Source organism: Scyliorhinus torazame, chromosome 9 (assembly GCF_047496885.1).
Source record: "Scyliorhinus torazame isolate Kashiwa2021f chromosome 9, sScyTor2.1, whole genome shotgun sequence".
NCBI classification, from domain to species: domain Eukaryota; kingdom Metazoa; phylum Chordata; class Chondrichthyes; order Carcharhiniformes; family Scyliorhinidae; genus Scyliorhinus; species Scyliorhinus torazame.
In genome coordinates, this window is record NC_092715.1 from 34,636,706 (window position 1) to 34,661,469 (window position 24,764).

Genomic DNA, 24,764 nt, shown 5'->3' on the forward strand with positions numbered 1-24,764 from the left:
ATTCCTCCCCATTTTTGTTTTAAATCTGTCACCACTTGCCTAAAATTATGTCCTCTCATTCTAGACTGTTCAACAATAGGAAACATTTGCTCTACGCTGACCCTGTCAATCCCCTTTAGCATCTTGTATACCTCAATTAGATCTCCTCTCATTCTTCCAAACTCCAGCGAGGATAGGCCTAAACTGCGGGTAGTGGTATTGTCGCTGGACTAGTAATCCAGAGACCCAGGGTGGTGCTCTGAGGACCTGGGTTCGACCCCCACCAGGGCAAATGGTGAAATTTCAAATCAATAAAAATATGGAATTAAAAGTCTAATGATGACCATGAAACCATTGTAATTGTCGTAAACACCCATCTGGTTCACAGATGTCCTTTAGGGAAGGAAATCTGTCATCCATACCTGGTCTGGTCTACATGTGACTCCAGACCCACAACAATATGTTTGACTCTTACATGCCCTCAGGGTTGGGCAATAAATGCTGGCCCAGCCAGCGACATCCACACCCCATGCATGAATGAATAAAGAAAAAAAAAAAGTTACCTCTCTAGTGTCCTCCAACATGGAAAGAGACAAAATATTGATTTAGTGTCTCTGCCATTTCTGTTCCCCATTATTAATTCCCTTGTCTCTTCGTCTAAGGGCTCAATGTTTGACTTTAGCTACACTTTTGCTTTTTATATACTTAGAGAATCTTTTGCTATCAGGTTTTATATTTAATATATTTTTAGATTATACGCTAGATTTCTTTCATAATTTACCTTTGCTCATTTTATTACTTTTTTAGTAACCCTCTGTTAGACCATAAGACATAGGAGCAGAATTAAGCCAGTCGGCTCATCGTGTCTGCTCTGCCATTCAATCATGGCTGATATTTTTCTCATCCCCGTTCTCCTGCCTTCTCCCCATAACCCCTGATCCCCTTATTAACCAAGAACCTATCTATCTCTGTCTTAAAGATACTCCGTGATTTGGTCTCCACAGCCATCTGCGGCAAAGAGTTCCACAGATTCACCACCCTCTGGCTGAAGAAATTCCTCCTCATCTCTGTTTTAAAGGATCATCCCTTTAGTCTTGAGATTGTGTCCTCTGCTTCTAGATTTCCTACAAGTGGAAACATCCCCTCCATGTCCACTCGATCCAGGCCTTGCAGTATTCTGTAAGTTTCAATAAGATCCCCCCTCATCCTTCTAAACTCCAACAAGTACAGACCCAGAGTCCTCAACGGTTCCTCATACGACAAGCTATTCATTCCAGGGATCATTCTTAGGAACCTCGTCTGGAACCTTTCCCAGACCACATCTTTCCTTATATACGGGGCCCAAAACTGCTCACAATACTCCAAATGGGGTCTGACCAGAGCTTTATACAGTCTTGGAAGTACATCCCTGGTCTTGTATTCTAGCCCTCTTGACATAGTTTAAAGCCCCAGTGATTTGATTTGCCAGGTCACCAGTTCCAGCATGATTTAAGTGGAGCCTGTCCCAACAGAACAGCTCCCTCTCTCTCCAGCATTGGTGCCGATGTCCCAAGAGCGCAACCCCATTTTTCCACACCAATCTTTGAGCCACGCATTTACCTTTGTAACCTTATTGGCCCTATGCTAATTAGCTCGTGGCTCAGGTAGAGATTCTTACCTTTGTGGTTCTGTCTTTTAATTTCGCACCTAGCTGCTCATATTCCCTTCGCAGAACCTATTTTCCTTGTTCTACTTATATTTTTGGTACCTACATGGACCACAGCAACTGGATCTTTACCCTCCCACTCCAGGTTCCTCTGCAGCCCAGAGAAGATATCCTTAACCCTGGCACCAGGTAGGTAACACAGCCTTCGGCACTCTCGCTCCTGGCTATAGAGAACAGAATCTATTTTCCCTGACTGTACTATCCCTGACTACGACAGCATCTCTCTTTTCTCTTCAGACTTGGATGACTCCCTGTACCATGGTGCTATGGTCAATTTGCTCACCCTCCCTACAGTCCCTGCTCTTGTCCACATAGAGAGCAAGAATCTCAAAACTATCGGACAATGGCAGGGGCTGAGGCTCCTGAGTGCTACCTCTTGGATCCCTCGCCCTGCCTCACTTGTAGCCACACCCTCCTGTCCGTGACCACAGACCAAATTCAAAGTAGTTTATCTAAGGGGTGTGACCAGGCCACTCTCCCCCTCTCTGATGTGTCGCAATGTCTGAAGCTCAGACTCCAGCTCAGCAACTCTGAGCTGAAGTTTCTCCAGCAACCAACATTTGCTACACATGTGGTCACTATGAACCTCAGTGCGGTCCACCAGCTCCCCCATCCTGCAGCTACAACACATCGGCTGGCTCTGGACCCCTATTTTATTTAATTAGATTTTCTATTTGTTTTTAATTTTACTACTGATCTTTGGTTGTCACTGATTTGTTTTACCCTCAATCTCAAAACAAGTCAGAAAAGATGTGATAGCACAATCCCTTACCTGTGCTATCACACGGGTGTGTTCACTTGATGCTGTGGGACTGTTGTGGCTTATCTCTCAGCTCTCTGGCCTTGGTGTATTCCTGCCCCCAATGACCTGTGAACATAGTAAGGAAAACAAGACACTACAATATCTGCTCCCCGAAACTCCCAACTTGCACTTCTCCTAAGCACACACTGCAACTAGCATTGCACAAAATGCAAAACCATAAAATGCTACTTATTGTTGCATGTTGGTATTCACAGTTCAATGCAATACAGTTAGACCCTGCACAGGGACCCCTGTGATAGGGAGACCCCCCCACAGGGACCCCCTGTGTTGGATAGACCCCGCTATGCTGATCTGCAATATTGAAAATAAAAACAGGAGATAAAGCTGAGTGCAAATATGGAAGACTCTCCACAGGGACCCCTGTGACAGTTAGACACTGCATAGGGAGCCCTGTGATAGGGAGACCCCCCCACAGGGACCCCTGTGACAGGGAGACCCCCTGTGATAGGGAGACCCCCCCCCCCACAGGGACCCCCTGTGTTGGGGAGACCCCGCACAGGGACCCCCTGTGTTGGGGAGACCCTGCACAGGGACCCCCTGTGTTAGAGAGACCCCGCACAGGGACCCCCTGTGTTAGGGAGACCCCGCACAGGGACCCCCTGTGTTAGGGAGACCCCGCACAGGGACCCCCTGTGTTAGGGAGACCCCGCACAGGGACCCCCTGTGTTAGGGAGACCCCGCATAGGGACCCCCTGTGTTGGGGAGACCCTGCACAGGGACCCCCTGTGTTAGGGAGACCCCGCACAGGGACCCCCGGTGTTAGGGAGACACCGCACAGGGACCCCCTGTGTTAGGGAGACCCAGCACAGGGACCCCCTGTGTTAGGGAGACCCCGCACAGGGGACCCCTGTGACAGTTAGACCCTGCATAGGGACCCCTGTGATAGGGAGACCCCCCCCCACAGGGACCCCTGTGACAGGGAGACCCCCTGTGATAGGGAGACCCCCCCCACAGGGACCCCCTGTGTTGGGGAGACCCCGCACAGGGACCCCCTGTGTTGGGGAGACCCTGCACAGGGACCCCCTGTGTTAGAGAGACCCCGCACAGGGACCCCCTGTGTCAGGGAGACCCCGCACAGGGACCCCCTGTGTTAGGGAGACCCCGCACAGGGACCCCCTGTGTTGGGGAGACCCTGCACAGGGACCCCCTGTGTTATGGAGACCCCGCACAGGGATCCCCTATGTTAGGGAGACCCTGCACAGGGACTCCCTGTGTTAGGGAGAACCCCCCCCCCCCACACAGGGACCCCCTGTGTTAGGGAGACCCTGCACACGGACCCCTATGTAGGGAGACCTCGCACAGGGTCCCCCTGTGTTAGGGAGACCCCGCACAGGGACCCCTTGCGTTAGGAAGAACCCGCACAGGGACCCCTGGGTTAGCGAGACCATAAATCTGCATGGTATGGAATATTGAATTGCAGCCTGCTTTAGGACCACAAGGAGATCATAAAACTAGTGCAATTCAGCTCCGGTGAAAGAACTGTCTCCAAACAGAGAATCCAGCCACGGTGTTTTATCTTAAACAGGCTCAGCCTCAACATATGGGAAAGTGTGGTTCACACCGAGATATGTATGTGCAATTATAATAGTATGTTCCTGCTGTGCAACACAGTTGTCGTACTTGAGGTTTGCTTGTACTCCACCAACTTATCTTAGATATTCATATTTCATATTCAGGAGATAAAGCTGAATGCAAATATGAAAGACTCCCCACAGGGACCCCTGTGACAGGTAGACCCTGCACAGGGACCCCTGTGACAGGGAGACCCCCAACAGGGACCCCTGTGACAGGCAGACCCCCTGTGATGGGGGTCCCTGTGGGGGAATCTCCCTTTGTTGGGGAGGGTCCGCACAGAGACCCCCTGTGTTACGGAGACCCCGCATAGGGACCCCCTGTGTTAGGGAGGCCCGCTCAGGGACCCCCTGTGTTAGGGAGACCCCACACAGGGAGCCCTATGTTGGGGAGACCCTGCTCAGGGACCCCTGTGTTAGGGAGACCCCCCCCCCCCCACAGGGACCCCCTGTGTTGGGGAGACCCCGCACAAGGACCCCCTGTGTTAGGGAGGCCCGCTCAGGGACCCCCTGTGTTAGGGAGACACCACACAGGGAGCCCTATGTTGGGGAGACCCTGCTCAGGGACCCCCTGTGTTAGGGAGGCCCCGCTCAGGGACCCCTTGTGTTAGGGAGACCCCACACAGGGACCCCTTGTGTTTGGGAGACCCCGCACAGGGACCCCTGTGTTAGGGAGACCCTGCACAGGGACCCCCTGTGTTAGGGAGACCCTGTACAGGGACCCCCTGTGTTAGGGAGACCCCACACAGGTACCCCCTGTGTTAGGGAGACCCCGCACAGGTACCCCCTGTGTTAGGGAGACCCCGCACAGGGACCCCCTGTGTTAGGGAGACCCCGCACAGGGACCCCCTGTCTTAGGGAGACCCCGCTCAGGGACCCCCTGTGTTAGGGAAACCCCGCTCAGGGACCCCCTGTGTTAGGGAGACCCTGCACAGGGACCCCCTGTGTTAGGGAGACCCCGCACAGGGACCCCTTGTCCCCTTGTGTTAGGGAGACCCCGCACACGGACCCCCATGTTAGGGAGACCCCGCTCAGGGACCCCCTATGTTAGGGAGACCCTGTACAGGGACCCCCTGTGTTAGGGAGACCCTGTACAGGGACCCCGTCCCCCCCCTGCACAGGGACCCCTTGTGTTAGGGAGACCCCGCACAGGGACCCCCTATGTTAGGGAGACCCTGTACAGGGACCCCCTGTGTTAGGGAGTTCCCCCCCCCCCCCGGTCCCGTCCCCGTCCCCGTCCCCCCCCCCCCCCCCCCCACACCGGGTCCCCCTGTGTTAGGGAGACCCTGCACAGGGACCCCTTGTGTTAGGGAGACCCTGCACAGGGACCCCTTGTGTTAGGGAGACCCTGCACAGGAACCCCTGGGTTAGGGAGACCATAAATTTGCATGGTATGGAACATTGAATTGCATCCTGCTTGACAACCACAAGGAGATCATAAAACTTGTGCAATTCAGCTCCGGTGAAAGAACAGTCTCCAAACAGAGAATCCAGCCACGGTGTTTTACCTTAAACAGGCTCAGCCTCAACATATGGGAAAGTGTGGTTTACACCGAAATATGTATGTGCAATTATAATAGTATGTTCCTGCTGTGCAACCCATTTGTCGTACTTGTGGTTTGCTTGTACTCCACCCACTTATCTTAGATATTCATATTTCTGTGAAGTGTCGTTCTTGCCTCAAACAATTACGATAAAGTTGGAATTCTGGAGGTGGTCCAATTTTGCAATGCTCTGCAGGAGGTGTAAACCAACTTTGCACTCTAAATATTGGTGAGAGGCAGAAATGACCCCATATTAGAACTGAACCAGCAATGTCTGGAGTTCTAAACGAAGCCTGCACTACTTTTTTCGTGCACTGTAAATCCCAATGTCTGGTATCTGACCCTGCATAGACATGCTGGAAGACAAAGGTTGACCAAAGATGAATATTTCTTTGCAGATAAAGAGATGAGAATTGAGATGCCAGAGAGTCTTAGCCATCAGTCATCTGGATACAACTCACTGCTATCAGCAGACGATTCGCCCAAAGCAGCAAACATCAATTCATTATACCTGACAGAAGTCACAAAGGTAAGCAAAATTGGCAAAGATTTCCTCAGAATCTTTACATTGTCAGGAGAACATGCCAACATTAAATGCGTTTTGATTCAGGGCGGTTTGTGTCATAAGTGCAGCCAGCAATAAGATGCAGGAGTTTGTACTGAACATTCCAGGTGAAAAGACGAAGAAAGATTCTGAATACATCTTTCCAACTTAAGGGTATTCACTCAGCCTTGTCTTTCAAACAATAGGGAAAGAAATCACTGGATTGTTCTATTTTAACTTGACATAGACAGAAATAAAAATAAAATATGATTTTCTGTGACACTGTGTACAAGTAGTTATGACCAAGAACACTTGGGGAGATATTTGAACTAAGACTGGACGGAAGAGAAGATGGATGGGTGGGGGAAAAGTGAGATTGAGAATGGATGAACTTCAAGGAAGTTGACTTTGGGTGAGGTGAGAGAACAGGGTGGTGCGAGGAAGAGGCGAGGAGAGTGTGGCTGGCATTAAGGAGGAGGAGGGATGCAATAGGATGAGAAAGCAAAAATATTGCAGAAGAGGATTAAGAGAAATAAGGGGCGTGATTCTCTGACCCCCCGCCGGGACCGAGAATAGCAGGGGGGGCGGTGTGAATCCCGCCCCGACGGCGGCTGCCGGATTCTCCTGCGGCGGTTTTTCGGCGGGGACGGGAATCGTGTCGGTTGGGGGCCATTGGCAGCGGCCTCCCCCGGCAATTCTCCGGCCCGCGGTGGGCCGAGTGGTCGCCCGTTTTCGGCGTGTCCCGCCGGCGTGAAATAGACAATGTCTATACCGGTGGGACCTGGCTCAACGGGCGGCCTGGGAGGGGGGGGCGGGCACAGTGGCCTGGCCCATGATCGGGGCCCACCGATCCGCGGGCGGGCCTGCACCTCGGGGCACTCTTTCCCTCCGCGCCGGCCGGTGTAATGGACGCCATGGCCGGCGCGGAGAAGAACCACCCCTGCGCATGCGCCAACTCGCGCCGGCCGGCGGAGGCCCTTCGCCGCCGGTTGGTGCGGCGCCAACCCCGCCAGCGCCGTCCTAGCCCCTGAACATGCGGAGAATTCCGCACCTTCCGGGCGGCCCGACGCCGGAGTTGTTCACGCCACTCCTCGGTGCCGGTATGGCCCGCCCCGCCAGTTAGGGGAGAATCCTGGTTAAGGCGTTGAGACGAGATTGGGAATGGAAGATGACATCGGAAGTGGAAGGGGAGTGGGCTCGGAACATGGGACTTAGGAGTTGGCCATTCAATAAGGTCCTGACTGATCTGGTTGTGGGCTCAACTTCACTTTCCCATCTAGCCCTCAGAACCCTTGACTCCCTTGCCTATCAAATATCTACCTAACTCTGCTTTGAATGAGCTCAACGGCCCACAGAGAAAAAGGTTCTCCTTATCTCTGTTTTAAAAGAGAAGCTTATTGTTAAACAATGTCCCGTAATTCTTTTCTATCCCACAAGTGGAAACATCCTCCCGTATCTACCCTATCAAAACCCTTCAGGATCTTTGATGTTTCAATACGATTACCTCTCGTTCTTCTAAACTCTAATGGATATAAGCCCAATCTGTTCAACCTTTCTTCATAGGATAAGCCCCTCAGTCCATGAGCATAGAGTGAACCTTCTCTGAAATGCTTCTAATGCAATTATAACTTTAATAAAATAAGGAGAACAAAACTGTGCACGGTATTCCATATGTAGTCTTACAAAGACCCAATGCAGCTTCAGTAAAGCGTCCCTGCTTTTATAATCTATTCCCCTCGCAACAAATGCCAATATTCCATTTGCCATTCTAATCACTTGCTGTACCTGCATATTAGCTTTTTGTTAAATGGTGAACTACTCCTGATGATGATGGTGGCACAGTGGTTAGCACTGCTGCCTCACCGCACAGTACCTGTGTGCAATTCTGCGTAGGTTTCCTCCGGGTGCTCCGGTTTCCTCCCACTTCCAAAGATGTGCAGGTTAAGTGGATTGGTCATGCTAAATTGCTCTTTAGTGTCTAAAGATGTATAGGTTAGGGGGGTTGCAGGGATAAGGTAGGGGAGTGGGCCAAGGTAGGATTCTTTTTCAGAGGGTAGGTGCAGACCCAATGGAACAAATCCTTCTGCACTGTAGGAATTCTATGTTACTCCTGTCCTTTCCTTGTATGCACTCGGTCACCTGGCTCCCTTTGTACAACTGAGTTTTGCAATTTTTCTCCATTTAAATAGTATACCACATTTATATTCTTCCTGCAAAGTGGACAAGTTAATATTTTCCCACATTTTACTCCATCTGCCAAAATTTAGCCCACTCACTTAAAATTTCTACATCCCTTTGCAGAGTTTCTACTACTTCTTGTCAAATTACTTTCCTACCTATCCTGTGTCATCAGCAAACATAGCTACCATATATTTTGTACCTTCATCCAAATTATTGATGCAGATTGTAAATAGTTGTGACCCCAGCACTGATCCCCTGGCAATCCACCAATTACAACTTGCCAACCCGAATAAGACCTAATTATCCCTACTCCCTGCTTCCTGTTAGCTAACCAATCCTTTATCATTGTCAATAATGGATTCCAGCAGTTTCTAAAAAGGTTGGAAGAATAGGTGCCTTGGATTACGAAATAGTAGTCCAGTATCAGTGCATAGCAAGAGCCCGTGTAGTCTTGCTTCCTGGAACTCTCACAGCATCTTCATATTTTTCTTGATTAAAGTAACCATTTTGTTGTACAATGAGCTCTTCTGGCTCTGCCTATAAACATCTCTCCAGTACCTGCCTCAGAGCTGGCAAGATCAGTCCCTTGGTCCATTACTGCTGGTTGCTCCTCCAAATCCCTCTACCATCTCTTGTTATTCCCACAGCTGCCTCAGAAATACCCTTACTGGACTATTTCCTGCTGCACTGCTCAAACAGTCTGATGCCCAAACTCTGGAATTGTAATTGTCAGGATCGTCGGAATTTTCTTTCATTGGCTATTAATATGTCTTCAATGGAATTGTGCGACTTGTGCCCATCCCTCCTCTCCCCTCTCTCCAAACCAAATCACTGGATATTCCAGGGCATTATTATAGGGAGTGGCCTGATCATTTCGATCTTTGCCACTTTTTCTTCACTTTTGTGCCATTCAAACTGCTTTTTTAGGGGCAGACGTTTATAAAATTCCCACGACATCATACTAATGAAATCACCACATGTTTCCTTAAGATCAAATAAACTTTGCTACCTTAAAGAAAAATACTTTATATGATTCAGTCTCTTAGCCTTGTATGATAGGACAACCTCTGAGTGCATGTGAGTCTTATTCATTATTTCAAGTAAAGTAACATTAGATTTTTTAACAGTGGATCTTTTTGTACTGGGTACATCACTTAATTAGTACCTCAGAATTCTTTGTGGTAGTGGTAATTTTCATATTGAGTGTCTTTTTGGTTAATGTGTCATCATTGGAGACTGTAATGGGGCCAGTTTAGCTCAGTTGGCTGGACAGCTTGTTTGTGATGTAGTGAGGCCAACAACTGTCTGCCCTGCCTTCTCAACCTTGCCCCTCGCCTGAGGTGTGATCCTCAGGTTAAATCACCAGCAGCCAACTCTCCCCCTCACAGGGGAATGCATCTGGGACTACAATGACTTTACTTTGGTTTTCTTATAAGGTGTCAGCTAGATGACACATTATCTTTAGCTGTGTATAGCCTTCTCCTCCCTTTTTCTAACCCACACTCCCCCACCCCAAGTGACTCTTCTAGTAGACTTAATTTATATATCAAGAAAAGTGGGCATTCTTTATTGAACAGTATTTCAAATCTTGCTTTTTATTGTGTGCTCAATATTGATTTGTGTGTAAACTATATGCACCTCTTCCAAGCCAAAATGGCCTGCCCCTGAGTTATTTGTCTAACAAAGAACAAGAAAGATTATGTACCTGGTATTAATAACTTCTTTCCTGATTGTGAAAATATTCTGTATAGACCCAAGTTACTACTTAATCAGCTCACAGGCTCTCTTTTGAAAGAGCTTTCTCTCTTACTGCTCTGATCTCAGTTTAAAGAAAACCGTTTGCAAGATGCATGAAACAAACATGAAAATAGTCTCTAGCAATCTATTACACCCCCTCCCAAGCAGCATATCTGTTTTCATTAGTCTCTCTTTTGGTACCTGGCCACAAGCTTTCAGCGATTTCTGTACTTGAACCTCTAAATCTCTGTCCCTTCATGCTTTCTAGTTTCTCACCGTCTAGAAAATAATCTGATGTATTTTATGTCCAAAGTGGATGACCTCATACTTCTCCACATTGAACTCCATCTGGCATTGCTTTGCACATTTTCTATCGATCAAATGTCCCTTTGCAACTTTCTGCTTATGCCTACATTATTTAGTCTGCCACAGAACTTGGTATCAATGGTAAATCTTGATCTCGATTCCTTCATTAGACATTTATAAATACCATGAAAAGCTGGGGCCTCAGTATAGATCCTTGGGGGACAACACTAGTCATAGCCTGATAATTTGAGCAAACACCAATTATCCCTATTCTCTATCTCTTACTTGCAAACAAATTTCCAACCTATGCCAATAGATTGCCTTCAATTCCAGGTGCTCTAATTTTGGCTTTGTCAAGTGGAAAGTTATTTTAAAAAAGTACTTTCCAAGCTGTGAGATCTCCAAGTGGGGAAACATGTAATGGTGCATCCACCCAAGTGTGTCACCTTTTACTTTCACTTTAGCAACAAATTAGTTTTGCAAGCATCTACCTACCTAGCAAGTTGCCTCTGAGAGCTAGAATGTCAAAATGGAGCAGGACCAGTACTGACAAAAATCGACTTTGCATCAAACAATTTCAAAAATATTTGGAATATTCAATAACATTCAATAGTCTGTGCAGTTTTAGTATCCTTGTCTGAGGAAGGATGTTCTTGCTATGAAGGGAGTGCAGCGAAGATTTGCAGGCTGATTCCTGGGATGGTGAGACTGCCATATAAGGAGAGACTAAACTGTATATTCACTGATTTGACTTGATTTGATTTATTATTGTCACATGTATTAGTATACAGTGAAAAGTATTATTTCTTGCATGCTGTACAAACAATGCATGCCATACATAGGGAAGGAAGGAGAGACTGCAGAATGTAATGTTGCAGTAATAGCTGGGGTGTAGAGACAAGATCAACTTAATACGAGGTACTTTAGAAGAGTGAGAGTGAATCTCATAGAAACTTACCTAATTCTAACAGGATTAGGTAGGGTAGATTCAGAAAGAATGGTGGGGGAGGCCAGAACTAGGGGTCAGAGTTTGAGGATAAGGGGTAAACCTTTTAGGACTGAGGTGAGGAGAAATTTCTTCACCCAGAGAGTGGTGAATCTGTGGAACTCACAACCACAGAAAGTAGTTGAGGCCAAAACGTTGTGTAATTTCAAAAAGGAATTAGATATAGCTCTTGGGGCTAAAGGGATCAAGGGATATGGGAGGAAGACAGGATCAGGGTATTGAACTTGATGATCAGCCATGATCGTAATGAATGGCGGACCAGGCTCAAAGGGACGAATGGCCTCCTCCTGCTTCTATTTTCTATGTTTCGCACCCCCATATATCAGTGTTGATGCAACAATGGAAACACTCCCATGTGAAGTGGGTACATGGAGGGCTGTCTTTCAGCACTTGAGACAATGTGGCAATTGGTGTAAATGCTGCCTCAGCAGTTAGCTTCTTTGATTACATTGTTGTAATTCAATCTGTTTCAAACAGACACAATGGAGCTCATTATCCAAGATAACCAGTGACCTTCATCCTAAATGACCAACAAATACATACTGCCATTGTAATGTGGAAAATTCCATTCACTTGGGAATGGCAAGGGATGCCTGCAGTGAATGCACTCTTGGGAAAGGCAATAGTGAATTTGGTTGCAAGGCATGCTGGAGAATTCCTCCATAAATAAAGTATTAGAGCTGCTCCTTCTTTATTTTCTGGTGTCAGAGTTATCAGAAAAAGGAATGGAAACTTGGGGACAGTCTGATATTAAAGAGACAGTAAGATAAAGGCCAAAGGCCAGGAACTGATTACTGAGTAAGCAATTAAAAGTTCTCTGAAAGAAATGTAATGACTAAAGTTAGCCTGTGAAATTATTATTTTCCCATTTCTTTTTTAGAGAAGTGATTTTGAGGTAAGTTGAATTTGATTTGTTACCCTACTTTCATTTTCTATCAGTGAAGTAAAACTATTTTATAACCTTGTCTCACCAAGTTATTATCTATCCACCTTCAAAAAGATTGTGTTCGGTGGGGTTACTGGGTAATGGGGATAGATGGGGTTACTGGGTAATGGGGTAGGGTGGAGGTGTGGGCTTGGGTAGGGTGCTCTTTCTAAGAGAGCCAGTGCAGACTCGATGGGCTGAATGGCCTCCTTCTGCACTGTAAATTCTGTGTGATTCTGTGAAGATTGGAGATATACACCTGAGGACACGTACAGGTCTGATCACAAAGAAAGTTTGGGGGTTGGAGGAGGCTGGTAGCAGGTGGGATGGAGGTGTCCTATTATATTGGATTGGATTTGTTTATTGTCACATGTACTGAGGTACAGTGAAAAGTATTGTTCTGCGTACAGTTCAGACAGATCATTCCAAACATGAAAAGAAAATACATAGGGCAAACATAAAATACACAATGTAAATATATAGACACAGGCATTGGATGAATCTCAGCGTTACACTGTCATACAATTAGAAATTGAGCAATCCACTCTCCTGACATAAAACACTCGCCACGATTCTCCCCAAAAATTCTGAAGTTAATTTGTGGTGGGTTTTGCAGGGAGTTTCCCATCAGCTCTGCTGGCGAGTTCCCCACCGCTATTCAATGACACTTAGCTACCTTTTTGGGCCCTGGGGAGTTTCTCACCGGTTTAGTCCACACTTAGAATTTCTTTTAGCACTGGGGAACTTTTTGAAAGAGTGCCCTGATCTCCAAGTGAGCTTGTGGGTCCCCCACAGCCCCCACCCATGGGAAATGTCACTCCCCAACACATGGACATTACCCCCCCCCCCCCCACAAATGAGGACACACTGCTATGGGGTCCCTCGGGTCCTCTTCAGGCCCTGCCAAGCCCCCTTACAGCACCCCCTCCATTCCTCCCTTCTAGGATGCCCACCCAACCTCCCAGAAGCCCCTATTTACCTGCCTTACATTCCCCCATCCTTCAAACCCCCCTCAACCCTCATTTCATGATCATGGTCCCACCCCTCACCCTGGTCCTTGGCAGTGCTACCTTGGCACTTGGGAACCCTTGCACTGGCATCCAGGCAGTGCCATCTGGGTACCTTGGCCGTGCCTTAGTGCCTACGTTCCTGGGGGAGGGCCAGGGAGCCGCTCTACACTATTCCTGACCACCCAGGGGTCTCCAGTGGCCTGGGAGGCCCCCCGGGTGCCTTTCTGCCTGGTCCAAGTTTGTGTTGACCAGCATTTTTTCTATTTAATAAACAATTTTATTGAGGTAATTTTGGCATATAAAACAATGACATTGTATAGTACCGTACAAAAGGAAAAGCAAATAACACATAGTGCAAACCACGACTCCATTCTCGCAAGGACCTGCCTAAACCACCCCCTACTCTACACTACTCTAGTACCACCCCACCTCCCCCCTCCCTGCTGACGATTAATTCTCCGCGAAGAAGTCAATGAATGGCTGCCACCTCCGGGCGAACCCCGATAGTGAACCTGTCAAGGCGAACTTAACCTTTTCTAGACCGAGAAAGCTCGCCATGTCCGACAGACATACTTTGGTCTTCGGGGGTCGAGTCCCTCCATGCCAACAGTATTCGTCGCCGGGCTATCAGGGAAGCAAAGGCCAAGACGTCGGCCTCCTTCTCCTCCTGGACTCCCAGGTCCTCCGACACCCCAAAGATTGCCATCTCAGGACTCATTACCACCCCAGTTTTCGAAACCCGGGACATGATGTCCGCGAATCCCTGCCAGTACCCCCTGAGTCTCAGGCACGACCAGAACATGTGCACGTGATTAACCGGCCCACCGGCGCATCTGGCACACTTGTCCTCCAGCCCGAAAAATTTACTCATCCGGGCCACCGTCATGTGGGCCCGGTGCACGCCCTTAAACTGGATCAGACTGAGCCTGGCACACGTTGTGTTTACTCTGCGCAGAGCTTCTGCCCAAATACCGTCCTCCAGCTCCCCGCTGAGCTCCTCTTCCCACTTAAGCTTCAGGTCATCAGTCTGTGTATCCTCTGCTCCCATTAGTTCTTTGTAAATATCTGAGACTCTACCCTCACCTACCTCTCCCCTAGAAACTACCCTGTCCTGCCTCCCCTTTGACGGGAGGCGTGGGAAGGGCGGCACCAGTCTGCGCACGAAATCTCGCACCTGTAAGTATCTAATGTCATTACCTCCCGCCAGCCCGAACTTCTCCTCCAACGCCCTCATGCTTGGAAAGCTCCCTTCCAGGAACAGATCACCCACCCTCACAATCCCCGCCCTCCGCCACAGTTGATACCCACTGGCAGTGAGCCAGAGAGAAGACAGCCAAGAGTGAGTTTGGGAATTTGAATCGAGGTGGGAATTCGAAGCTGGGTGGGGAGGAAGTGCTTTTTGTGACTGGTAAGTAGTGTTTCTGTTTTTCTGTTTCTTTTCATTGGTATATTTATTTATTTTTTTCTTCATTGTTTATTTATTTATTTAAATTTTTTCTGGGGAAATTGAAATTGTTGAAGTTAACCAAAGGTTGAAGACATGGCAGGAGATCTCAGACCCGTGTCATGCTCCTTGTGTGCGATGTGGGAGCTCAGGGACACGTCCACTGTCCCTGGCTCCTTCACGTGCATGAAGTGTGTCCAGTTGCAGCTCCTGTTAGACCGCTTGACGGCTCTGGAGCTGCGGATGGACTCACTTTGGAGCGTCCGCGATGCTGAGGACGTCGTGGATAGCACGTTTAGCGAGTTGGTCACACCGCAGGTGAAAGGTACTGAGGGAGATAGTAAATGGGTGACCAAAAGACGGAGCAAGAGTAGGAAGGCAGTGCAGGTGTCCTCTGCGGTCATCTCCCTGCAAAACAGATATACCGCTTTGGATACTGTTGAGGGAGATGGCTCACCAGGGGAAGGCAGCAGCAGCCAGGTTCATGGCACCGTGGCTGGCTCTGCTGCGCAGCTGGGCAGGAAGAAGAATGGCAGGGCTATAGTGATAGGGGACTCAATTGTAAGGGGAATAGACAGGCGGTTCTGCGGACGCAATCCAGACTCCAGGATGGTATGTTGCCTCCCTGGTGCAAGGGTCAAGGATGTCTCGGAGCAGCTGCAGGACATTCTGGGGGGGGGAGGGTGAACAGCCAGCTGTCGTGGTGCACATAGGCACCAACGATATAGGTAAAAAACGGGACGAGGTCCTACAAGCTGAATTTAGGGAGCTAGGAGTTAAACTAAAAAGTAGGACCTCAAAGGTAGTAATCTCAGGATTGCTACCAGTGCCACGAGCTAGTCAGAGTAGGAATGTCAGGATAGAGAGGATGAATACGTGGCTCGAGAGATGGTGCAAGAGGGAGGGATTCAAATTCCTGGGACATTGGAACCGATTCTGGGGGAGTGTGGGACCAGTACAAACCGGAGGTTCTGCACCTGGGCAGGACTGGAACCGATGTCCTGGGGGGGGGGTGTTTGCTAGAGCTGTTGGGGAGAGTTTAAACTAATGTGGAAGGGGGATGGGAACCAATGCAGGAAGTTGGAAGGTAGTAAAACAGGGACAGAAATAAAAGGCAATAAGGGGGAAAGTGTAAGGCAGAGAAGCCATAGTCAAAAATCAAAAAGGGCGACAGTACAGGGTACAGTGACTGAGGGGAGCTCAGTGAATAGGACCAGGAATACTAAAAGAAATAAAACGGGAAGTGAAAACATTAATGGTAAGCGACGCAGCAGGTTGTTACAGGAAGATATGGGTTCGACGACAAGGAAAATTAGGAGAAAGGTTAAGAGGAAATATAACTTAGGAGAGGTTACTGATCGAGGTGTTAAGATTAAGAACAGAGGTAAAAAAGCCAACATAAGTGTACTTTACCTGAATGCTCGTAGTATTCGGAATAAGGTAAATGAGTTGATGGCGCAAATCATCGTGAATGACTATGATTTAGTGGCCATTACTGAAACATGGTTAAAGGATGGTCACGACTGGGAGTTAACTATCCGAGGGTATCAAACTTTTCGGAAGGACAGAGTGGATGGTAAGGGAGGTGGTGTAGCTCTGTTATTTAAGGATGACATCCGGGCAACAGTAAGGGATGACATTGGTGCTATGGAGGATAAGGTTGAATCCATTTGGGTGGAAATCAGGAATAGTAAGGCAAAAAAGTCACTGATAGGAGTAATCTATAGGCCACCAAATAGTAACATTATGGTGGGGCAGGCAATAAACAAAGAAATAACAGATGCATGTAGAAATGGTACAGCAGTTATCATGGGGGATTTTAATCTACATGTTGATTGGTTTAACCAGGTCGGTCAAGGCAGCCTTGAGGAGGAGTTTATAGAATGTATCCGCGATAGTTTCCTCGAACAGTATGTAATGGAACCTACGAGGGAACAAGCGGTCCTAGATCTGGTCCTGTGTAATGAGACAGGATTGATTCAGGATCTCATAGTTAGGGATCCTCTCGAAAGGAGCGATCACAATATGGTGGAATTTAAAATACAGATGGAGGGTGAGAAGGTAAAATCAAGCACGAGTGTTTTGTGCTTAAAGAAAGGAGATTACAATGGGATGAGAGAAGAACTAGCTAAGGTAGACTGGGAGCAAAGACTTTATGGTGAAACAGTTGAGGAACAGTGGAGAACCTTCCAAGTGATTTTTCACAGTGCCCAGCAAAGTTTTATACCAACAAAAAGGAAGGACGGTAAAAAGAGGGAAAATCGACCGTGGATATCTAAGGAAATAAGGGAGAGTATCAAATTGAAGGAAAAAACATACAAAGTAGCAAAGATCAGTGGGAGACTAGAGGACTGGGAAATCTTTAGGGGACAAAAGAAAGCTACTAAAAAAGCTATAAAGAAGAGTAAGATAGATTATGAGAGTAAACTTGCTCAGAATATAAAAACAGATAGTAAAAGTTTCTACAAATACATAAAACAAGAAAGAGTGGCTAAGGTAAATATTGGTCCTTTAGAGGATGAGAAGGGAGATTTAATAATGGGAGATGAGGAAATGGCTGAGGAACTGAACAGGTTTTTTGGGTCGGTCTTCACAGTGGAAGACACAAATAACATGCCAGTGACTGATGGAAATGAGGCTATGACAGGTGAGGACCTTGAGAGGATTGATATCACCAAGGAGGTAGTGATGGGCAAGCTAATGGGGCTAAAGGTAGACAGGTCTCCTGGCCCTGATGGAATGCATCCCAGAGTGCTAAAAGAGATGGCTAGGGAAATTGCAAATGCACTAGTGATAATTTACCAAAATTCACTAGACTCTGGGGTGGTCCCGGCGGATTGGAAATTAGCAAACGTGACACCACTGTTTAAAAAAGGAGGTAGGCAGAAAGTGGGTAATTATAGGCCAGTGAGCTTAACTTCGGTGGTAGGGAAGATGCTGGAATCTGTCATCAAGGATGAAATAGCGAGGCATCTGGATGGAAATTGTCCCATTGGACAGACGCAGCATGGGTTCATAAAGGGCAGGTCGTGCCTAACTAATTTAGTGGAATTTTTTGAGGACATTAACAGTGCGGTAGATAATGGGGAGCCAATGGATGTGGTATATCTGGATTTCCAGAAAGCCTTTGACAAGGTGCCACACAAAAGGTTGTTGCATAAGATAAAGATGCATGGCATTAAGGGGAAAGTAGTAGCATGGATCGAGGATTGGTTAATTAATAGAAAGCAAAGAGTGGGGATTAATGGGTGTTTCTCTGGTTGGCAATCAGTAGCTCGTGGTGTCCCTCAGGGATCAGTGTTGGGCCCACAACTGTTCACAATTTACATAGATGATTTGGAGTTGGGGACCAAGGGCAATGTGTCCAAGTTTGCAGACGACACTAAGATAAGTGGTAAAGCAAAAAGTGCAGAGGATACTGGAAGTCTGCAGAGGGATTTGGATAGGCTAAGTGAATGGGCTAGGGTCTGGCAGATGGAGTACAATGTTGACAAATGTGAGGTTATCCATTTTGGTAGGAATAACAGCAAAAGGGATTATTATTTAAATGATAAAATATTACAACATGCTGCTGTGCAGAGAGACCTGGGTGTGCTAGTGCATGAGTCGCAGAAAGTTGGTTTTCAGGTGCAACAGGTGATTAAGAAGGCAAATGGAATTTTGTCCTTCATTGCTAGAGGGATGGAGTTTAAGACTAGGGAGGTTATGCTGAAATTGTATAAGGTGTTAGCGAGGCCACACCTGGAGTATTGTGTTCAGTTTTGGTCTCCTTACTTGAGAAAGGACGTACTGGCACTGGAGGGTGTGCAGAGGAGATTCACTAGGTTAATCCCAGAGCTGAAGGGGTTGGATTACGAGGAGAGGTTGAGTAGACTGGGACTGTACTCATTGGAATTTAGAAGGATGAGGGGGGATCTTATAGAAACATATAAGATTATGAAGGGAATAGATAGGATAGATGCGGGCAGGTTGTTTCCACTGGCGGGTAAAAGCAGAACTAGGGGGCATAGCCTCAAAATAAGGGGAAGTACATTTAGGACTGAGTTTAGGAGGAACTTCTTCACCCAAAGGGTTGTGAATCTATGGAATTCCTTGCCCAGTGAAGCAGTCGAGGCTCCTTCATTAAATGTTTTTAAGATAAAGATAGATAGTTTTTTGAAGAATAAAGGGATTAAGGGTTATGGTGTTCGGGACGGAAAGTGGAGCTGAGTCCACAAAAGATCAGCCATGATCTCATTGAATGGTGGAGCAGGCTCGAGGGGCCAGATGGCCTACTCCTGCTCCTAGTTCTTATGTTCTTATGTCCATGTTCCCCGGAGCAAATCGGTGATTGTCGCAGATTGGGATCCACACCGATGCTCTCACTTCCCCTATATGCCTCCTCTACTGGCCCCAGATCCGCAAAGCCGCCACCACTATAGGGCTGTTGGAGTACCACGCTGGCGTGAGCGGCAGAGACGCCGTAACCAAGGCAGCCAAACTGGTGCCCCTGCACGAAGCAGCCTCCATCCACTCCTAGACCGACTCCGTGCCCACCATCCATTTCCTTATCATCGCTATGTTGGCCGCCCAGTAGTAGTTGTTAAGTTCGGCATCGCCAGTCCCTCCTCCCCTCTGCTCCTTTCGAGCATCACCTTCCTCACCCACGGGGACTTCCCCGCCCAGACAAATCCCAGGATAATTTTATTCAGCCTCTTAAAGAAGGACCTCGGGATGAAAATGGGGAGACACTGAAATATCAACAAGAATCTCGGGAGAATTGTCATCTTAACAGTCTGCACCCTCCCCGCTAGTGACAGCGGGAGCGTATCCCAGCTCCGAACCACCTCCCTCACTCGTTCCACCAATCGGGACAGGTTGAGCTTATGCAACCTGCCCCAGTCCCGTGCCACCTGTATCCCCAAGTATCTAAAGCTTTCTCCTACCAGCCTGAACGGCAACCCCTTCAGCCTACTCTCCTGCCCCCTCGCCTGAATTACGAACAACTCGCTCTTAGCCATGTTCAATTTATATCCTGAAAACCGGCCAAATTCCCCAGGATTTCCATGATGCCGTCCATCCCCGCCATTGGGTCCGCTACATATAAAACAGCCCCCCCCCCCCCGGACCAGCCCTTTCCAGCCCTTTGAAGCTCTCCGAGCAATTGCCAGCAGCTCAATGGCCAGCGCGAACAGCAGTGGGGAGAGAGGGGAACCCTGTCTTGTCCTGCGGTGTAGTCTGAAGTAATCTGATGTTGGCCTGTTCGTCCTTACACTAGCCTCTGGGGCCTGGTCTAACAGCCTAACCCAGTCAATGAACCCCTCCCCGAACCCAAACCTTCCCAGCATCTCCCACAGATAGTCCCACTCGACCCGGTCGAAAGCCTTTTCCGCATCCATAACTATCACTATCTCTGCCTCCCTGCTCTCCGGGGGCATCATGACCACATTAAGCAGCCTCCTTAGATTGGCCGCCAGTTGCCTACCCTTTACGTACCCAGTTTGGTCCTCCGCAATTACGTCCGGTACACAGTCCTCAATTCTAGTCGCCAAGATCTTGGCCAGTAACGTAGCGTCTGCGATGATCAAAGAGATCGACCTATAAGACCAACAGGCCTCTGGGTCTTTATCCCGTTTCAGAATAAGCGAAATAGTGGCCTGCGACATCGTCGGGGGTAGGACCCCTCTGTCTCTTGCCTCATTTAAAAACCCTGACCAGCACCGGCCCCACTATCTCGGCAAACTTTTTGTAAAACTCCACCGGATACCCATCCGGCCCAGGGGCTTTACCCAACTGCATGACCTTCAGGTCTCCCAGTACCTCTTCGATCCCAACCAGTCCGTCTACCAACCCCCTACCCACTCTTTGGAAGGTCAGTCCGTCCAGCAATCGTCCCATCCCCTCCGGTCCCCTGGGGGGTTCCGAAGTGTCTTGCTTACTATAAAAGGCCCTGCTGGGTCCCCCACCAGATTTCCCTCCCCATCCGCTATCCTTCCTATCTCCCGAGCCGCTTCGCTCTTCTTTAGCTGTTGCGCGAGCATTCTGCTGGCCTTCTCTCCATGCTCATATATCGAGCCTTTTGTATTTCTAAGCTGATCTACAGCTTTGCCTGTAGTCCACACCCGAACTCGGCCTGCAGCCTCTGTCGTTCCCTGAGTATCTCTGGCCTCAGGGACTCCGCGTAGCTCCTGTCCGCCCGTAAAATTTCCTGAACCAGTCGGTCCGTTTCTGCCCTGTCTGTCCTGTCCCGATGGGCCCGGATTGAGATCAGCTCCCCTCTCACCATTGCCTTCAGTGCCTCCCAGAGCACTGCTGCTGAGACTTCTCCGGTATCATTTACCTGCAGGTAATTCTGCATGCATTTCCTGAGTCTCTCACACACCGCCTCGTCCACAAGCAATCCAACTTCCATTGTGGGCGCTGGAAGCTATCCTTACAAATCCGTAGGTCTACCCAGTGCGGAGCATGGTCCGATATGGTAATTGCCGAATATTCTACCCCCACCATCCCGGCCAGCAAGTCCCTACTCATGACAAAGAAATCAATTCGGGAATACACCTTATGGACATGGGAGTAGTACGAAAACTCCCTCGCTGACGGCCAGCTAAATCTCCATGGATCAGCTCCCCCCGTTTGCTCCATGAACCCTCTCAGTTCCTTTGCCATCGCTGGCAACCTGCACGTTTTTGAAGAAGACTGATCCAGGCTCGGGTCCAGGACTGTGTTAAAGTCCCCACCCATGATCAGTTTGTGTGAGTCCAATTCGGGGATCTTCCCTAGCAACCTCCTGATAAAATCCATATCGTCCCAATTAGGGGCATACACACTGACCAAGACTACTCTCACCCCTTCGAGCTTACCCCTAACAATAACAAATCTGCCGCCCCGTCTGTAACTGTACCCTCCTCCTCAAATTGAACCCTTTTATTAATCAGAATCGCAACCCCCCCTAGTATTAGTGTCGAGCCCCGAATGAAAGACCTGACTAACCCAGCCCTTCCTCAACCTAACCTGGTTTGCCACTTTCAGGTGCGTCTCCTGCAGCATGACTACGTCCGCCTTCAGAACCCGCAAATGCGCGAACACACGCGCCCTCTTCACTGGCCCGTTTAGCCCTCTAACATTCCAGGTGATCAGCCTGGTTGGGGGGCACTTCAACCCCCCCACCCCCACTTTGCCGAACAGCCATCCCCTTTCCTTGGCCAGCCCCCCAGCCATTTGTCGCGCTTCCTCTGGCCCGCCTCCTGGCTGGCTCCACCCATTTACTCCTCACTGTTGCCATGTTCAGTTTCCATCCTCGTCAGCAGATCAACTTCCCCCCCACCACCCCGCCCCCCCCTCCCAGTAACACCATCCTACCACCTAACCCCTGCTCTAGTCTAACTGTATGAATCCCCCCCCCACCTGGCTTCCGTTGACTAGCCCACCCAGCTAGCCTGGTGGTCCCCGCTTCAGTGCCAGCACGTCTCTCACCCATCGTTCCCTGGTCCCCCCTGCCCATCCATACCACTTCCCCAAACCAGCCCTGCTTAAACACACACTCTATACAAGTCAAAGACATCCCCTACAATAGTGCAATTTAGATCAAACAGATAGAGATAAGTACCAGGCACTCTCAGCCCTTCCCCTCCACACACCGAAAAAGATTGCCAAAAATTCCCCCGAAACCCCCATCATAACCACACCTTTTTAACTATTTTATTTTTTATTTTCCTCCTACCAAACCTCCAACCAAACAAGAGACCCCAAAAAAGAAACATTTAGGGAAACCTCGAAAAATAACAAGAAAAACACATCGCAACCAAAATACATCAACTTAAAAAGGTCAAAAAATCGAAAAGAACGGACCCATGCATGCAGGCGTCTCTCAAAGCGAGAGAGAAACAAAATAGACTTAAAAGTTCTACCAAGAGTCCTCAGCTCAGAGCCAGCCCTTTCTTCTTAACAAAGTCCATTGCCTCCTCAGGGCGCTCATACGTAACCCACAGTCGAGCCGGAAAAAGCAGCCCGGATTTCACGTTGTTCTTGTACAAAACCTCCTGTAGCCTCCCCTCTTCCTGGCCACCTCAGTCCTCAGGTCTTGGTAAACACGCAAGGTGCTATTGTCCCAATTGAAGCTCCGCGTGCTCTTGGCCCATTGCAGAACCCGCTCCTTGTCCAGGTACCTGTGAAACCGGACCACCATCACTCGTGCGAGACCCCCTCTTCGCGGCTGCCTCACCTGCACTCTGTGTGCCCTGTCCACCCCGGCGGGCGAGGGAACACCTCGTTCCCCAGCAGCTTCTGAAACATACCTTCCACATGCGCGGCGGCATCCAGCCCCTCAGCCCCCTCCGGGAGGCCAACAATTCTTACATTCTGCCGGCGAGATCTATTGTCGAGGTCCTCCAGCCTTTCCAGGAGCATTTTTTGCTGATCCTTCAGCCTCCAAATCTCCACGTCCGCCACCGTTTGAAAGTCTGCCTGCTCCTCCACCGTCTTCTCCAGTTTCTGGAGCTTCTCAGCCTGATCATCCAGCCTTTTTTCCAATCGATCCATCGACTTCTTGAGCGGCTCCAAATTATCGCGCTTCAGAGCTAAAATGCCCTCCTGCATGGCCTGTAGCAGCTGCTCCATTGTAGGCTGGGCTGTCGGCGCCTTGCTCTGGACACCGGCCATATTGGTCTTTCTCACAGCCTCCACCGTGCCCTTGTTTGACCACTTCTGCTGTTTACGGTCCTTCCGACTTCTTAAGTCCACACAACTCTATGGGTTCAGTGCCTGAGGACTATTGCTTTCCAGTTCCGCGCTCAAAAGCGCAAAAAAGTCGGGGGGAAAGGTCCAAAAGACCGACCGGAATGTGAGCCACCAAATGTGCGACCTACTCCCTCATAGTTGCCACCGGAAGTTGTGTTGACCAGCATTGATTGGCGCCTGGCTGCAGCTTCCCTGGTTAAGCCAAAGAATCGGGGGAGGTCGGTGGATCCCACGCAGGTAGGTTGCAAGTAGGCTTACGACCTACTGCCGCACGTGTCATTCGGTCCTGCCCATTTGAGGCAGGTTCCAACTTCGACGACTCACGGGACTTCGAGAATCCTGGGAGGCAAGGAGCCGGTCAGGACGGTCGCTCAAGCGAGAACACAACGCGGCCGGAAAATCACTTGGTTCTTGATGCCCATTTTTTCTATTTCTAGTTTTACACAATAAACACGATAAATACTGTTGCTTCATAGCGCCAGGGTCCCAGGTTCGATTCCAGGCTTGGGTCACTGTCTGTGATTTCTCCTGTGTCTGCTTGGGGTTCCTCCGGGCGCTCCAAGATTTCCTCCCACAAGTCCTGAAAGACGTGCTTGTTAGGTGCATTGGACATTCTGAATTCTCCCTCAGTTTACCCGAACAGGCACTGGAGTGTGGCGACTAGGGGATTTTCACAGTAACTTGGATTGGATTGGATTTGTTTATTGTCATGTGTACCAAGGTACAGTGAAAAGTATTTTTCTGCAAGCAGCTCAACAGATCTAAGTACATGGGAAGAATAGGGAATAAAAGAAAATACATAATAGGGCAACACAAGGTATACAATGTAACTAAATAAGCACCGGAATCAGATGAAGCATACAGGGTGTAGTGTTAATGTGGTCAATCCATAAGAGGTTCATTTAGGAGTCTGGTAACAGCAGGGAAGAAGCTGTTTTTGAGTTTGTTCGTGCGTGTTCTCAGACTTCTGTATCTCCTGCCCGATGGAAGAAGTTGGAAGAGTGAGTAAGCCGGGTGGGAGGGGTCTTTGATTATGCTGCCCGCTTTCTCCAGGCAGCGGGAGGTGTAAATGGAGTCAATGGATGGGAGGCAGGTTCATGTGATGGAGTGGGCGGTGTTCACGACTCTCTGAAGTTTCTTGCCGTCCTGGGCCGAGCAGTTGCCACACCAGGCTGAGATGCAGCCAGATAGGATGCTTTCTATGGTGCATCTGTAAAAGTTGGTAAGGGTTAATGTGGACATGCCGAATTTCCTTAGTTTCCTGAGGAAGTATA

The 24,764-nt window shown here is 48.8% G+C and overlaps 1 protein-coding gene across 8 annotated transcripts in view; it reads left to right on the forward strand.

The window, feature by feature from the left end:
* Nucleotides 1-24,764, forward strand: part of cep44 (centrosomal protein 44) — a 114,592-nt gene that overhangs the window by 79,478 nt on the left and 10,350 nt on the right. For 6 of the 8 annotated variants that reach the window (XM_072515765.1, XM_072515771.1, XM_072515767.1 and 3 more), the window contains 2 exons: nucleotides 6,021-6,151; nucleotides 12,277-12,291. In XM_072515765.1, coding sequence (XP_072371866.1) covers nucleotides 6,021-6,151; nucleotides 12,277-12,291 — 146 coding nt within the window. The remainder of the gene's footprint in view (nucleotides 1-6,020; nucleotides 6,152-12,276; nucleotides 12,292-24,764) is intronic. The other 2 variants (XM_072515769.1, XM_072515772.1) reach the window with 1 other exon arrangement.